Source organism: Phoenix dactylifera, chromosome 9, assembly GCF_051530095.1.
Source record: "Phoenix dactylifera cultivar Ajwa chromosome 9, Ajwa_hap1_PhDact_Kaust_v1.1, whole genome shotgun sequence".
NCBI classification, from domain to species: domain Eukaryota; kingdom Viridiplantae; phylum Streptophyta; class Magnoliopsida; order Arecales; family Arecaceae; genus Phoenix; species Phoenix dactylifera.
In genome coordinates this window covers 29314917-29331815 of record NC_143198.1, presented here as the reverse complement: position 1 = coordinate 29331815, position 16899 = coordinate 29314917, and the positions used below count along the sequence as shown (strand labels likewise).

The window sequence follows — 16899 nt, the reverse complement described above, 5'->3', positions numbered from 1 at the left end:
ACAGTTGCTGACGTCAATCTAGTGTGAGTGTAACCAACATAGTGTGAGGTAGATTTTGACTCCATTGAAGACTTGTTCTGTTAGAAACCTACAGCTCTGGGCTCTACCTGCTGGAACTGAAGTAACTAGGAGACAGCACTGTATCCCTGGGTATCACAAGGCATTGCAAGATTCAGTCTTAATATAATATTACAAAACCATAAGTATTGCAACATCCAATTCTCTCTCTCTCTCTCTCTCTCTCTCTCTCTCATTATGCACCGCTTGTAAACCTCTAGGCACAAAACCTTCCAAACAGTTGGGGCACCTTATTCTACTAGGTTTTTGAGAAGGGCGATTCGAGGGCATCTAACAGCATGCATTTTTGTTCCCGTTCACAGTTGTGAGACCTTTTCTTCTGAACAGCAAAGGAGCCCCTCACGTTCGTTTGTCTCTTTATTGCAAAAATTCATGACCGTAAACTTTTGGTCTGATAGTCTATCTTATACAAACACAATCATGTTCATAACAATATTTAGCCCTGAAATAATGCAATCAAAACAGCGATGTTAATAGATTATGATGCCAGTTGCTAGCAATCAGCAACCTGCTTATAACAGAGACATGCACAAGCATGTACACGCCTGCAAACCCACCCAAGCACATGCACATATGCACGCTCATTTGGAAGCCTGCAGGTAATGCCAATGTTGTAAAGGTAGTGTGATGGATCTTGGAATAAAGAAGATGTCAAAAATATATATGAGCTGATCTTGCTTATGCCAGAAGGGTCAATAATGGACGTTGCTTCATACTTAGGCAACCATTAGAAACATCTACACTCTGAAGAGGAATATTGTGTGTATGTATTATATACGTAGTTCCTTTGAATTAAAGTATTGCATTATAGAATATTCTCAGGAATATGATAGGCACTACCAAACAAGATGCATCAAACAGTACATTAACATCATTAAAGAAGATTAGCAAAAAAAAAAAAGAAAAAAATAGTCTGTCATATAACAACAGCGAAATGAATGAATTTCTACTTGTAGTGGGACTAAATCAAGGTTCCACCTTAAGCCCTTTCCTCTTTGCATTTAACAAGAATGGACTGATTATCAATATTAAGGAACATTTACATAGTGTGTGTTATTTATGAATGATACAGTGAACAAATGGGACAAAGATTAGGTTATGCGCTAAATAAGAACCAAGGAGGTATGCTTTGGAAGATCTATTATAAAATTTGAAACGAGCAATCCCAACAAAGCCATAAAACTTGATGACCAAAACATATACCAGCGAGATCATTTTCGCCAGCCATATTGGCTGGAGAAGGATAATGAGATAGAGAAGGATGTGCATAGGAGACAAGTTAAATGGCGGACAACTGTGACAGTCGTGTAACTTTAAGATCAAGGGAATATTCTGGACGAACAAGGTTGGCACTGCTCAATATATCAGCATGGAGAACATAAAGATGCTGAAAGATTAGATAGAGGAAGATGTGCATAGCAGAATCAGAGCAGACAAGTTAAATGGCGGACAGCTGTGACAGTTGCATAACTTTGAGATCAAAGGAATATTCTGGACGAACAAGGTTGACACTGCTCAATATATCAACATGGAGGACATAATGATGGTGCAAGCACTTGTGAACTGGGTGATACCAAAGGGGTCACAACTTTCATCAATTTGAAGGAGGATCTAGGTTCGATTCATGAGAGGTTAATCCACAATATTTGGACCCAGGCACTTTAATCCCTTCCAAGCACATCAGATTAGCATTAGAATGAGAAGAGTGGTGAGGAAGATGTGTTATAACATTAGGAAGGCTATGACCAGGATAAAGTACAAGTTAACCATAGTGTGGGCATAAGTGCATTGATTGAAAGAGAAAGAAAGAGTTGGGCATGATAAAATTTGGATCAAATTTACCAGGCAGTTTCTGAAAAGGTTAGCATTAAACTTTAACTTGAGAAAGTCCTGAAAAGAGTCTATTGGTTACCTATGACCAAAAATTATATGGTTACAAGAAGAAGAAACCCCAAGCCTCAATCAGAGCAATTACAGGAACCACAAGAAACCAAAGGGCCAAGAAACAGAATGAGTGGAGACCTCAACCAGAACATACAAAGGAGAGGTGCCACAGACAACAACAAGAAAGAAAAGGCAAACCATATATATGTCCTCACAAAAGCTGTGGTGGGTGGATACGATCTAATTTCTCAAAGAGTCTATTGTTTACCTACACCCCAAAATTCTATGATTAGAAGAAGAAGACCCCAAACCTCAATCAGAGCAATTACAGGAACCACAAGTAACCAAAGGGCCAAGAAACAGGGTGCACCAGAGACCTCAACCAGCTCATACAAAAGGAAGGTGACACAGACATCAACAAGCAACAAAAGTAAACCATATCTATGTCCTTGCATAACCTGTGGTGGCTGGAACATGATCTAATTAAATATTCTTTCCAAGTTTGAATTCAGTAAGCAACAAAATCTAATTTCACATCTATGCCCATGCAAAATGGGGACAGACATGGTTGATATTATTCTTCTAAATTATAAGCCTGGTATTAAGTCTCAGATGTTTCTTTCCAACAAGTTGAGATTGACCATCATGGCGAAGAGAGAAGGATTTGAAAGCTTACTATGATGAAACACCAGTAAAAGTATAAACAAGCTCTATCTTCAAAATTTAGAACAAGGACAACTATGTTCCTACTAATAATAACTCGTGTTATGACTTGACAATATAGTCTCTCTTTCTCCCAAAAGCTCATAGTGGTTCCCAATATAATGATTCAAACACCTTCATGCAACTAAGAAGCCTGCAAAACTTTCTCAGACTCGATCAAATGCTTATTGTCATTAAAATGAAATGAACGTGCCTATAGGACATGTATATGAGGAGCAGTCAGAAAGAGTGGTATGTTGTTTAGCCATGCATTGGTTGACAAAAGTAACGACAGGCGAAGGAGAAATGCTAGGCCTATCTAGAATTCCTTATAAAACTTTGTTAGGAATTGGTCAACTATTTTGTGAAAACTGTATCTTATGATTAACTAGGTTCACCCTAATTCAGCCAATTGGTATGAATTTGAAGCAGTAGGAAAGCTCACAAAGGGTCTTATGTGAAACCAATTTCACATTGCATGAAGACAACAATAACAATTAGCAATACAATGGACAAATAACACTGAAAAAGCAAACAACATGCCATGGTGCATCCTACCTAAAAGACAATGTCAGACAAACGTGACAGATCATACAAGCGACTCATAAAAGGGCCACTTCTTTTTTCCTTTCCTTTCTTTTTTTCAGAAAAATGGTGGCTGTGAACAGAGATGCTGCACAAAATTCAGCAATAAGTAAAAGAAAGACACTTTTACGTTGATAAGGGAGGAGGGGCAAAAGCCCCCCACCAGCCCTTTGTTAAGCAAATAAAAAGATGCAAGGTAAAGACGGTAAATATAACCTAATAGGATGTTTTCCTTGATACAAAAGCAATCCAGCAGAGACAAACCCAGAATCAGAGAACACAAGAGGCAACGGAGAGGCAGTTTTTTTCTAGATTTCCGCTTCATCAATCAGTAAACATGACCATAAATATTTTAATACTCACGCATTTCTCACACAAATAATTCACTCAATTTTCAGGCAAAAGGGCCACGGCCACGAGATGGTTCTATATCTGCCGCTCAAACACGGACATCAACATAAGTCTGAAAACCTTACATCTCTCAAGATCAGAAAACTTCCAAAAGAAAGAGCCTTTCCATGATAAGATTTAACTTCTCTTTTTTTTTAAAAAAAAAACACCAATAATAGCACAACAACTTGAACCTTGTAAAATGCTCCAAAAAATGCCAATAGAAGGCCAAAAACTCTTCTAAGTGAAATGATTAGAAAGTGACGAACATCTAACATCTAACAGCTCTTAGCAGGCAATCAAAAATCTCGATAAAATTAAAAAGAGAATCTTAATTCGTATTTAATGGATAAAATCATAAAATCAACCAAGATTCGCACCAGTGAGATGAACAAAGAAAATTTCCTCCAAGGAGAGCGAATAAATCCAAGGGATAAAAATTATAATATGAAAGCATTGAGGAAAAAAAAACCCCACAAGAATCGTATGCGTTAGCGCTCGATCGATGCCTTCCGTTGCCTGGCTTCATCCTGTCTGCCGTCTATGTACACCGCACTCGAGAGGTGAGGAGATCCCGTGGGTTCGGCTCGAGGATCTACGGCGATAGAGGAGGGGGATGTGGGGGCCGATGAGGGGAGGCGCCGCCGCCGGATCCGCGGAGGCCGGTCGAGATCGGGCAGGCGTTTACAGGGTCGAGGACGGAACCCTCCGTTGCCATGGGGAGAGGGGGGAGAGAGAGGGGGAGGGGAAAGGGATCGGGTATTTTTCTGGGGCGTTTTCTGATTTTTTTTTATGGTGGGCGTTCCCGCCCTCCGAAGTGGGAAGGCGCATGATGTTTCTTTGACTCTGGCTTTCATCATACTTGCGAAAAAAGTTTTACAAGCTTTTTTGAAAAAATAAACCTTTATCATTATTCTAAATAACTGTTCTAACAGACTGTAACGGTTTCAGCCGCCTCGATTATATTCTTGAGATAAATAATATGAAAATAATAATAAAACCATCATTGCACATTACTTCGTATTATAATAATTGCCTGTGAGGGCTATTATTTTTACTTATTCTTTCTTCTAAATAAAATATTTTTAATTTCACATTTCTCCTATAATACTCTTTTTCTGTAAAAAGAAAATATTATTTTATCTAATTAAATATAAAGACAAGGATAATGCCGCTATTTCTCCCTACTAATCATTGTCTCAGAAGTTATTTTAGTATTTTAAATTTGAAAAAGTTACATTTTCACATAAAAATTGATTGGTGTAATTCATAGAATTATTAATAATGGTTTTAATGAGAGGCCATTATAATAGGATAATGTGTTATTTCAAACCTTGGCATTTACGGGTAAAGACAATGAATTATTGGCTCTTTCTTTCTTTTAAGAAAAAAAAAATGTCAAAGAAAAAAAAAAGAATATTATGAAGTATCGTGTGGGAATCTTATCTCTCTACATGAAATGTATAATTTACATCATGATTGTTGGTAGAGACAAGGACATTTCTGCTCTAATCATCCCTACAATTTAATCTATTTTCAGATGTATATTTAATAAAGAATAGATAGTTGTGGTCACATGGAATGAAATATTATTATTCTGTAGGATTTCCCACTCTATATCTTCTAAAAGAATATTGTTGGTTGTGATCTTTGTTTGCTAAATGTATTTTTATTATCGACCGATATATTCTTTTGTCTTTTTTCCTCTAGTAAAATCTTAATGAGCAGCAAATTACATTTCAATAAATTATAGATTTTTTGCACCAAAGGAGGTTTAAAGAGGCTCGGAGAAAAGCATAAATATTTGCATTACAATATCATCTATCTAGATCTCTATTGTCAGCATAAGATAGGGATATAAAAACAAAAAAATAGCTGAAGAATTTCAATAAAAGATATGCCTTACGATGTTAGTTGAATGTGCTAGTTTATTGAGTTCATATAAGTTTAATTGACCCTATAATGCAGTTAGCTTATAGGGAGAGGGTAGCACGTCGAAGACCTCTCAAAAAAGCTGTTAATCCAAGGATACGGATAGAGTTGAACTCTACGGGAGAAGCAGCAGCATGAAGCCCAAACCCAAGCCTGGCCTGTGAAATTTTGGGCTCTAGCATCCCATGCACAAGCCATGTGGAAGGGTCTGCTTTCTCAGCCCAACCAAGGTTCTATTGGTCCGAGTCATAGCATGGAAGCGATCAACGATCCATTGTTCCCTGTTTGACTTATCAAACCTTTTTTTTTTTTATTTATTTATTTTGAGGATATGAGTAAAACCGATCGGAGTGCCCAATACACGATCATTTCTGCCCGCATCGAACATTTTCCTGGCGGGGTGGGGGCTGCTACGGGGGTGGGCTTGTCCCTTCCTCCCTCTTTTCTCTTTTTTCAAAAAAAAAAAAAATCATTTTTTTTATCCTTTCGACGCACAAAAGGAAAGGTCATCATTATTTTTTTCTTTTTCTTTTATTTTCTTTTTTAAAGCAAATCATTTCTTTGGTTCAAATATGCTGGGGAGTTATGCTTCCAGACTTGTTCCACGACTTCCAGAACCCCGTTCATTTTTTTTTACTTTGCCTCATACTCAATCATTGAGCACTTCACACAAAGATCCATTAACCTCAGATTCAACTATTAAAAACTATTATTATTATTGTTGTTGCCGCTGCTCTTATGATTATTATTATCATCATTATTAAAATTGTTTAAAATTAGGAAAAATTAACATGCGGTCCCTCCATAGACTGGGCTTTAATTTTTAATCCCTGATGACCAAAGTTATAATACCCGGCTCAATAATAATAGTTTTTATAACTCCAAATTCCTACCCACTTTCTTTAATTCTAAAATGACTAGTATACCCCTTTCCACTTTGTTTCCTCTTCCTCTTCGTATCTTCTTCGATCTTTCTATCCCAACTCATCTGCTACACCTACCGCTAAGTAAATATTGAAAAAAAAATACATCATTCGTCCAAGTTTCTACACGAGGGTAGATCATCCGCTTTTTTCTCCTGCAAAGACGCATCTTCCATCTATTTTTTTTTTCTCTGCTTCTGCTGTCCCATTTCGTTTGCACACCAACGGACTGCTAACTTACATTTTTCGTGGGTTCAGGCTAACATTTTCAATTCTAGCCATGTGATTATCTGCGTGTTATAGTTCCATTACAGTTCCATTACTGCAATAGTTCTCGATTCAAATCAGGAGAACTCAACAGTGCTGGTACACAATCGAGGTGTTGATAGAACACTGGATGGATATTTGATTATGAAGGATATTGGATCGTAGGACCATCCATGAGGTTGAGTTCCGCGGTTCTCAAATCTCTTCTCAATCAGAGGGTAGGAATTGAAATAGGGGGAAATGCTTTGCTGGAGTCAAACTGGAAGGAGATGAAAATATAATAGATTGCTTACTGTTGCCGCCAAAATCTTGCTTGATAGAGTTGACTGAACTAGCACACGACAATTTGGTCTGCTCGGTTAGTCTTCTTGGATGATCTGCTCGAACAGAAAGGTCGGCTTGAAGTAGAATACCGTCATAAGTGATATCTTGCCAAAGAATAATAAATTTGCAAAGGAAATACTGATCACTTGGCAATAGTAAATGACCCCAACAAATTGGCAAAAAGACTTGGATTCATTCCAACTCTCAAGATAACTCATATGTAGGATCATTTAATTGCCTTCTTAATTCAAGAAGTTCTTTAGTCCCCACTGACATGGAGGTAGAAATTGGTAAAAGAGAAATCGAAAGAAGTGCAGTTAAGAAATGGAGAGAAAAGGAAAAGATCCAACATTGATAAGAATGTTTATTTGAGTTTTTAATCTTAAGAAATTTCATCTCATTCCGGGCATGTTGTAAGACCTGCAATAAAAGACAATGGAAAACCATTAGCTGGTAGGAAGAAAAACATTTATGTGCTTTCCTTTAAAATGCAAAAAGAGGAGAGTGGATAACAAGTCTCTTATGACTACAAAATCTCCTGATTTCAATTACCAAGTCAATGTTATAGCTGCCCTTATTATCATGCATGTTTTATAAGTACTTGAATCAGACAGGATGGTCACATCCTCTTGGCACATCCTTAATACGTCTTTATAAATAGTTATTTCCATGTTGCATACACTTATTCTATGATGCACATAGTTATATCCACCCAAGGCGCACTTATGCTGTGTATTATGGTACATTAAGTATATACCATGGTATATTAATTATGTATTGCGATATATTAAGTATGTATTGTGATATATTAAATGTGTACACATATTTAGTAATTGCGTACAGGGGGTATTAACTATGTACATGTGTATTGTGGTATATTAATTATGTACTATGATATATTAAGTGTGTACAATGGTATATTAAATGTAGGCACATATTTAATAACTGTGTATTGGAGATATTAACTGTGTACTATGTTATATTAATTATGTACTGTAGTATATTAAGTGTGTACTATGGTGTATTAACTGTGTATTGTGTGATATATTAAGTGTGTACATATATTAAGTAACTGTGTACTATGTTATAATAACTGTATACTATAACATATTACGTGTGTACTATGGTATATTAATTATGTATTGTGGTATATTAAGTATATACATGTATCTAGTACCTATGTGCATGGGAATATTAACTATGTACTTTGTTATATTAAGTGTATATACATATCTAGTAACTATGTACCGTATTATATTAACTATGTACTGTAGTATATTAAATATGTATTATGGTATATTAACTGTATACTATAATATATTAAGTGTATACTAAAGATTATACTTACATCACTACAAGAAAATTAGGCATTAGCGACGTTTTTTTTGGCCATTAGCGACGCTTTTAAGCGTCGGTAAAAACCATCCTGACGCTATCCCAAGCGTCGGTAAAGCGTCGCCTATGCTACAGTGGATAAAATATTTTCCGACGCTTTCAAAAGCGTCGGTCATTAGCGACGCTTTTTAGCATCGGTAACGTACAATTTAGCGACGCATAAAAGCGTCGCTAATTGCAATTTAGAGACGCGTTTTAGCATCGGTAACTAGCGACGCTTTAAAGCGTCGTTAAAGTCAAACCTACCGACGCTTTAAAGCGTCGGTAATAGATAACGTCCGTGATTTTAACGACGCTTTAAAGCGTCGTTAGAGTATAATTTTTTTAAAAAAAAATTTAATTTTTTTTTTAAAACTCTGTTTACTAAATCAAAGGCATTCACACTAAACGATATTATACTCATAGCACAATCAAACATATTTATCAAAACATTCATATTGTCAAATTACATTCATACTGTCAATTTACATTTGCAATGTACTTCGAAAAGCATAAAAAAAATACATATAAAACTCCAAAATAAAAGCTTCAGGGATCAATGGGGTCACCATTTCTACGCGCAGATGAAGTATCAGGAACCTGTAATAAAAAAACCTTAAGAAGTTAAGAATACAAAATTTATTAAGCTCTTCAAAAAAATATGATACTTATTTATATGCATGTTGAAGGAAGGACTTAAGAAGGCTGGCCTTTGATGGATTTCATGCTGGGGCACTACATGGATGTTGATACAAATTGCATATTGTCTGTATATGCAGCCTACACATTGTATATGCACTATGGAGTCCTTGACTGCTTGCATGCCATAGCCATAGCCATAGCAAAAATAAGATTCCTGGTCTTCTAAGAAGAACTAGGAGGGAAATGTGAACGGCGATCTACTTGGAAAGAATATGCATATGATATACATAAATATGAATAATTCTAATATTGAAAGCAACAACAGCAGAAGTATCATAAATTATCAGATACTCAACGTGACAAAATCAGTTAAATATCCAGCAATTGCTTATAAAACAAGATTACATGGTACTAAAGCCAACCTTTCCTCAGTAAAAGGTCGCTTGCTTCCCTTCTTCTCATGACCATTACCATTGGCAATCTCCTACAAGATATTATGAGAAACAAACATTAAAACTAATACCTGACTCAGAAAAATATCAATGATTACCGCATAAGATAATAACCTTACCATACCCTCCTTCCACTTGATAGTCGTACCGGTTATATTAGCCACTCCTTCCTCAGTGAAGGAATAAGTCTTCACAAGCTTTGTGTCTTCAAAATATGGGTTAGGAGAGAAGTTCTATACATTACAAACACCCAGTCAATTGATTAAAGATAATAAATCACAAGAATATACTTATTCATAGCAACAGAATGGCTATTTCGTCAAAAACAAACAACATCTCACAAATATAATGGAGTAGCCTGACTTCAAATCTTGACAATCTTCAACGTCCAATGAAACCAAATACTTGAAAATCTGCATCAAAGGAACTTTATTAACACAAGCACCTGGAAATCTATAATGGGTTCCAAGTAATACCAGACATCAGATAAATCCAGAAGAAGCTGACAAAGGTCCTAAAATGATATCTCTAATTGATATAGTTAATATATTTATTCTGGATGGAGTAACAATTTCCACCACACTTAGTTTGAACACAGCATGTTTCAAAAATAACAGCATGCATACCTTTTGGTCTTCCTCTGTCAGAAGATTGCTAAGAGCAGGATGACTCAGGAACTAAAGAGTTAAGCATTACACACAGAAATACAAAAAAGAAAAACTATTAGATGAGAATGTTCCAAAAAAGAGGTTGTAGCTTAAATATATAATTACTAAAAAAAGAGAGATTACGAACCGCAGTTAACCAAAAGTCTGGAATGGATTGGATGATCTCATTCCGTTTAATGTAGACAGGTCTTCGAATCTCATTATATTTCCGTTCCACCTCCAAAACTTTATCACTTGCTTCCTCATTAACCTACAGTCATGAATGAGATGAGCATATGGCAGACACAGGCAACAGGCCGACAACTTTAGGAACTTAAAACTGTCCATAGTCCTAAACAAGTAAGCCAAATCCATTGAGGTTCAATGAGAATAACAGCACACACAAACAACAAAAACAATGAGCAATTCATCCATTGATGCAGTTCGCACTTCTTACTTACCCAAACTAAGAACATATTAACTCTATGGTCTGGGAATGTAAATCCATTAACCCATGTACCTTGTTCAAGCTCAGGCAAAGAAATGGAAGGCCATATATTTGGTCGACAGTATGATGGGTACCTAGATGATAGAGTCCAATTGAAGTGATCAATAAACATAAGAGAACACATGTAAACATATGATTATAGATAAAGTCATAGTACTAAGAAGCAATTTCCTTGAAAAAAAAGAAGACAAGGAAAAGGCACAGTAGCATTGAATGTAATGAATCAGCTTGTAAAGCTGTTCTGCATGACAATCATGATTGCCATGTTGGAGATGATATGAAGCAAAGCACAAGCTGAAAAATTTTGGCCATAGAGTATTACTATATTATTAAGGATTGCCTACCTTTCGACTTCTTTTTTTATTTAATCCTGCAGCAATCAGACAGCCCCCCACCAAAAAAAAAGAAATACTATGCTAGTAAAAAAGAAATTTCTACTTAAATCGTGGTAGAGATTATGTTGGACAGAAACTCTACTACAAACAATTTTGGTGAGCCTTAAAATTCTACAAATAAAAATTCAGAACACTTTGTGCGGTAGCTGGTTTGGCCATTCTCTTCGCCAACATTGAGAAAGACAAAAAACCATATGACATGCCTAAAACTTGACTGCAAGGCTCACATGTCAGTCAAAGGCCTAGCCATTGTTCACTCATGAAACTGATCTAGTTCTCAGATCACATGAAGAACATGTAAGCCACATTATTGGTGCAAACATAAGGATAAAAAGACACCATATGTGTAAAGCCCTGTCAACATACGAGTATGTGTTGGGCAAAAAATCTCCTACAAATCTCCATTCAATGTTCCATATCACCAGTGAGTTATCAAATCAGAGTTCAAAACATTCAGTAATGCTTTAAACAAGATAATAACGGAAGGCACAATTTCAGTGAAAAATAAGCAAAAAGAGCTCAGTCAGCTAAATAAAGAAGCAGAACAATAGATCGAGTAACACAAATGGTGGGAAGGAGGAAAATACAAGAGAACAATCTTGTTATCTATTAATCATGAGCTTGTAACACAATTTTTCCCACCCAAAACAATTAAACCTCAAAAGCACACCAAAAGAGCAGAGGAAAGACCTTCAAGCAATAACAATGCAATGGACCAATTTCGGTCAATAAAAAGCAACAAAAGAAAAGGTTAACTCCAAGAAAAAGAGAATTACATAGAATTAGATGAGAGACATCCAAGGCCATACTTTATCCTCGGATTCTAGTGACAACAGCAAGAAGTAAATGAAGAAAATCCCAGGAATTAAGGAAGAATATAGCTATCCACCAAAAAGCATTAACACAAAATAGACAAGGTACAACTATAAATCCAAATTTTATAGATTATGAAAAAAAAATGTAATGATTTAGACGAAATATTCTGAAAGACTCTGGAGATGCAATGATAGAACAAAAACCTTGGTCCTCACCTCCGCCTCGTCTCCGTCGGAGGAGGAGGGCAACGAAGCTGAGGACGGCGCCGACGACGACGAGGTTTTCCTCTCGGAGGAGGATCTTGAGCGCGAAACCGGCGATGTCGGCGGTGATCCGACGGCCGTCGGCGACGAGCGCCCGTCGGGGCTTTCCGGCGAAGGCGAGCAGCACGAGGATCGTGATCCAGTGACCAACGTGGCCGGCACCGCCACAGCCAGCGCCGCCCCCATGGAGAGCAGGCCGAAGACCCCTCCGTAGAGCATGGAGGCGTAGAGGGCCTTCCAGCCGGCGGCGGCGCGGGAGGAGGCGGAGGCGGCCGCCGAGTTGTACCAGGAGCGGATGGAGAGGAGGAGGTTCCAGGAGGAGGAGAGGAGGAGGGAGTAGACGACGAGGAAGAGGAAGACCCACGTCCGCCGCTTGCTCAACGCCCGCATCAGCAGCGACTCCCCCCATCGCGACGACGGAGAGCGCTCGGCGGAGGAGAATGGATGAGATCGGTGAAAAGGGTTGAGAAGAGAGGGAGTCGGTCGGCGTGAGATGGGGATTTAGGGCTTTAGAGGGAGGGGGTCTGCGGGAGGAATGAAGTCCGACGACGCTTAAAGCGTCGTCGTGTTCTCCGTTATGCCGACGCATAAAAGCGTCGGTGATTAAATATTCCGACGTTTATAAGCGTCGGTAATGCACCCAGACGCCGACGCAAAAAAAAGCGTCGCTGGAAGCTTTTTTACTGGTTACTGTCCCCAAAAAAAAATCGCGTCGGTGTTCTCCTTTTCTTTAAGCTGTAGTTATTGGCTCAACTCTGTAGACCATCACTTCCAAACAATTGCATTATGTAATATTTGCACATGTTCAACATTTTGTTACATATCAGAGCTAATTTATTATGGAGTTTATATGGGAATAAGATTACCATTTTATTGTATATTCATTTTATATGCATGGTTGATTAATTGACATGCGAAACTTGTACACCCATGACCCATAAATGACATTTCTTCAAAAAGGCTTGGATCCCTCAGTGAAATGGTTAGTTTTGACAAATAGCCAAGAATACCTCGAATCCTTTGTACAGCCAGGTTATGTATCACTATAGATAAGCTTGGTATTAAGATATTTTCAATCACCCACAAAGAACTCATAAATGGCTTTGTCCACTTCAATTGTGCTACAAGCTGGTTCCTTTTTTAACTTGTTACACCTTCATCATCTCCCTCGCCTTCCTTGCATCAACAAGTGAATGTAACAAGAGCTATCAAAAAGACCCAGCTACCCTCTCTGCCAACTCAACATCCCCATGTTCCCTACAAGCACTCAAAAGAGACCTCCAAAGCACCGATGCATCCTTGACTGGCCCTCTTCTTAAGAGCTCCTTGGCCTCCTCCAAAAGCCCAGCTCGACGAAGCAAATCAACCATGCATATATCCATAATGCTCTAATCTCTAGTTCAATTCCATACACTCGAGCGGTCGAGCCGTATCATCGAAAATCCAGCATCTTTCGTTCAACAATCCCTCATGGCTACAAGCAGAGAGCATATTCACAAAAGTCACTCCATTGCGCACCAAACCATTTCTTGGCATCCCCTCAAATAGCCTCAATGCATGCTCCCCAAAGCCATGGCTACTTAAACCATCTCTCATTGCGTTAATTCCATGTAATAACATCCTTCTTAGAAGTGCCACTAAACCCCTGCAAAATTTTCTCTATGCTTCCACACTTTAAATACATGTCGACAAGCACAGTCGCTAAAAATCCCTTGATTTCAATTCCATTCTTATCAACATAAGCTCGAATCCACTCGCCCTATCCACGAGCTCCAACTCGAGCACATGCTGACAACACATAATTATCGGGTCATGTGGGGGAGCGGAGCATCCGATAGAGGAGATGGAGGGCGGGCGCCGAGTCCCACGCATGGGCATGGGCCCGGATCATAGAGTGCCAGGCAAATGAGGTGGGGGCGGGGAGGCAGGCAAAGAGGGAGTCGGTGTAAGCAAGAGCTAAGGGCTTGTCGACAGCGACAATGGAGGAGAGAAGTTGAGCGCCGGCGGTCGGAGAGCGAATCAGACCCTCTCTAGACAAATAATTTCCAAAGTAATAACTACCTCACTTTCTTAGTGGCTAATGCCAATAGTTCTATGGACCGGCAAATACACAGTCAGTCAACGGGGGCTTTCTATTATAGTGGAGTCTGAGGGACCGGCAATTAACTTTCTGAAAAATTTATTCTGCAACCACATACAACCTAGAGAATGTGTTCCCCGCTCAGTTCTTCTTCTTCCCCACCCCTATCCCCCAACCCTTTCAAGAGTAACCTCTTTAGTCAATATTCTTCCCCCCTCACTTTATCCAAACCCTCCACTCTCCACTGACACCTTTGTATCGCCACTTTGTATGCAGCCTTCCATGTCCGAGAAACCGTGTGAGGGTGTACATTCGGGTGCTCTGAGAGATGGGTGTCAAGAATCTCACCTCTAATCGATCACGAGAAGCCATGCAGCCTGCCTGCTGGACCTCCCATGTTAACGGCTCAATTTTTTGGTTGACTGAGTCGGACCGCGTAGAACAAGGGGATAAGGTTCCCGTGGTTCTCCTCCTTATCTCTTTGGCGTGGCTAGACTTCCAAACTCTTTTATGCTCACTGGCATTTGTAGAAGACGAGGTGGAGTCGTTGAAAAGAACTTCGAAAACGAGGCTCCCATCCTTTTCTCGTCCTCCTTCTTATCTCTTTTGCTTGGCTGGAGACTTCCAAACTCTTTTATGCTCACCGGCATTTGTAGAAGGACGCGGGAGAGTCATTGGAAAAAACTTCAACGACGCGGCTCCCATCCTTTTCTCGTCCTCGTTCCTCTCTCTTTCGTCAGGCTAGACTTCCAAACTCTTTTATGCTCACCGGCATTTGTAGAAGGACGTGGAGGAGCCGTTGAAAAGAACTTGACGCGGCTCCCATCCTTTTCTCGTCCTCCTTGTTATCTCTTTTGCCTGGCTAGACTTCTAGACTCTTTTATGCTCACCATCCCACTCCAAAAATTGAAGACCGGCTTTCCTAGAGCTTCCACTGCAACAAAAAATCATATATTTAATAAAAAATTGTTATTAGAAAAAATAATTTTAATATAAAAATTTTTTGTTGATGAAAAAAATTATCATGATACTCATCAGAAAAAATGCATCGTCAAAGATATATGACGATCATAAAAATATTTTGCTAACAAAATATATTAATTATTATAAAAAATATACTCATCACAAAATAATAAAGTATTTCACGGCAATAGTTTCTGACACAAGAAATTGACAATTTTATCATGATATAATATTTCATCACCAAAAATAATCTCTGGCGATGTAAATAAATTCCTCATCAGAGAGATTATATTTTAGTGATAATATTATTCATCATAAAAAGTAAAAAAAAATTGTCGGTAAAGGATATTCTTTGTCACTTAAAATTATCTATGGTGAATAAACAAACTCATCATCAAAAAGATTATATTTTGTGATAATATCGTTTATCACAAAAAGTAAGAAAATTTTATCACTAAAAGATTAGATAATTCTCCACATTATAAAAATATGCTCATTTCAAATATATTATGGTAATTTATATTTTAATAATTAGTTATTTTCATTTAAAGTTCAATCCTCTTCCTTTTGACAAAAAAAGATTAACTTATTTTATTCTTTGTAATATTTTGAAACATTTTGTTTAAAATATTTTGAAGTACCAGTAATTCACATATTTCAATATTTTTTACATATGTTTTAAAGTTATTTAAAAATACATAATTCATGATTATTTTTATTCATGCTATAATTAAAAAATAATAATGATATTTAATATAGAAAATTTTAATACTTTGAATAGTTCAAATCCTTCAATTCTGGATCCAAGATGTTAATAGTTTAATTTTTAATATATTTTTAATTCAAAACAGGTTAGAACAGTTATCCAAACTTTACTTGAATCGGATTCAATATAAGTTTAATATTTAAATCTTAGATTATTATCTAATTACTATAATTTTTGGTACCATATTTATGCTGACAAAACTTTTTTATGAATATAATTTTTGCTACTAAAAAAATTAGTGATATTAATGAGGTGATAAACCTAAGTTTTTGTCAATATTAGTGATGTAATTTTATTGCCACCAATAACGGTTATAGATAATTAATTTCCATATATTTTGAATGATAATTACAATGATATTTAGTGATATAATAGCTTTTATCAGAAATTATGCGTTGTTAGTGACAACAATTATGGTATGGTTAAAAATCTTCATGCAAACTTTTTCTCAAAACTACGCAAAATTTGTATCATATTTGTAATGATGAAATTTTTCTATGACAATAAGTTTCATTGCTAAAAATTTACAACATTAGTTTGGTGACCTATTGTCATGAAATTTGTAATCATTGGTGCCATTGTTATTTTTGTCACGAATGGTAGTCATAGCTAACTTCTAAATTTTTAAAATAAAACAAAAATAGATGACGAGAAATGTAGGTCACCAAAAGCATAAATATTTAGTGACCGACGATATTTCATATCAAAATTTACGAATTTTTAGTGATGATAAACTTTGTCACAATATAGTAAGAATTGTTATAAAAAATTTCCTCCATATGAAGAAAATTGGCACGTAATATTTGGTGACACTATTATTTTTCTTATGAAAGCAATCATAGACTATTTTTATATTTTATAAATAAAATAAAAATATGTGAGAAGAAATTTAAGTCACCAATAACAAA

The 16899-nt window shown here is 37.0% G+C and overlaps 1 protein-coding gene, 1 long non-coding RNA gene and 1 pseudogene across 2 annotated transcripts; all 3 read right to left on the bottom strand.

Moving 5' to 3' along the window:
- Positions 1-171: 171 nt before the first annotated feature.
- LOC120112397 (uncharacterized) lies at positions 172-4487 on the bottom strand. The gene is made up of 2 exons (XR_005513934.3): positions 4117-4487; positions 172-520 (listed from the first exon to the last, which is right to left on the bottom strand). It is a non-coding gene; the product is annotated as an uncharacterized LOC120112397 (long non-coding RNA).
- Positions 4488-8882: 4395 nt separating this feature from the next.
- Positions 8883-11353, bottom strand: LOC120110634 (NAP1-related protein 2-like). The gene is made up of 8 exons (XM_089925670.1): positions 11331-11353; positions 10662-10782; positions 10349-10471; positions 10180-10230; positions 9895-9966; positions 9673-9786; positions 9524-9585; positions 8883-9059 (listed from the first exon to the last, which is right to left on the bottom strand). The coding sequence occupies exons 1-8, from the start codon at positions 11351-11353 to the stop codon at positions 8945-8947; spliced, it is 681 nt and encodes a 226-aa protein (XP_089781796.1). The 3' UTR covers positions 8883-8944.
- Positions 11354-11913: 560 nt separating this feature from the next.
- Positions 11914-12668, bottom strand: LOC149752927 (uncharacterized; annotated as a pseudogene).
- Positions 12669-16899: the final 4231 nt, after the last annotated feature.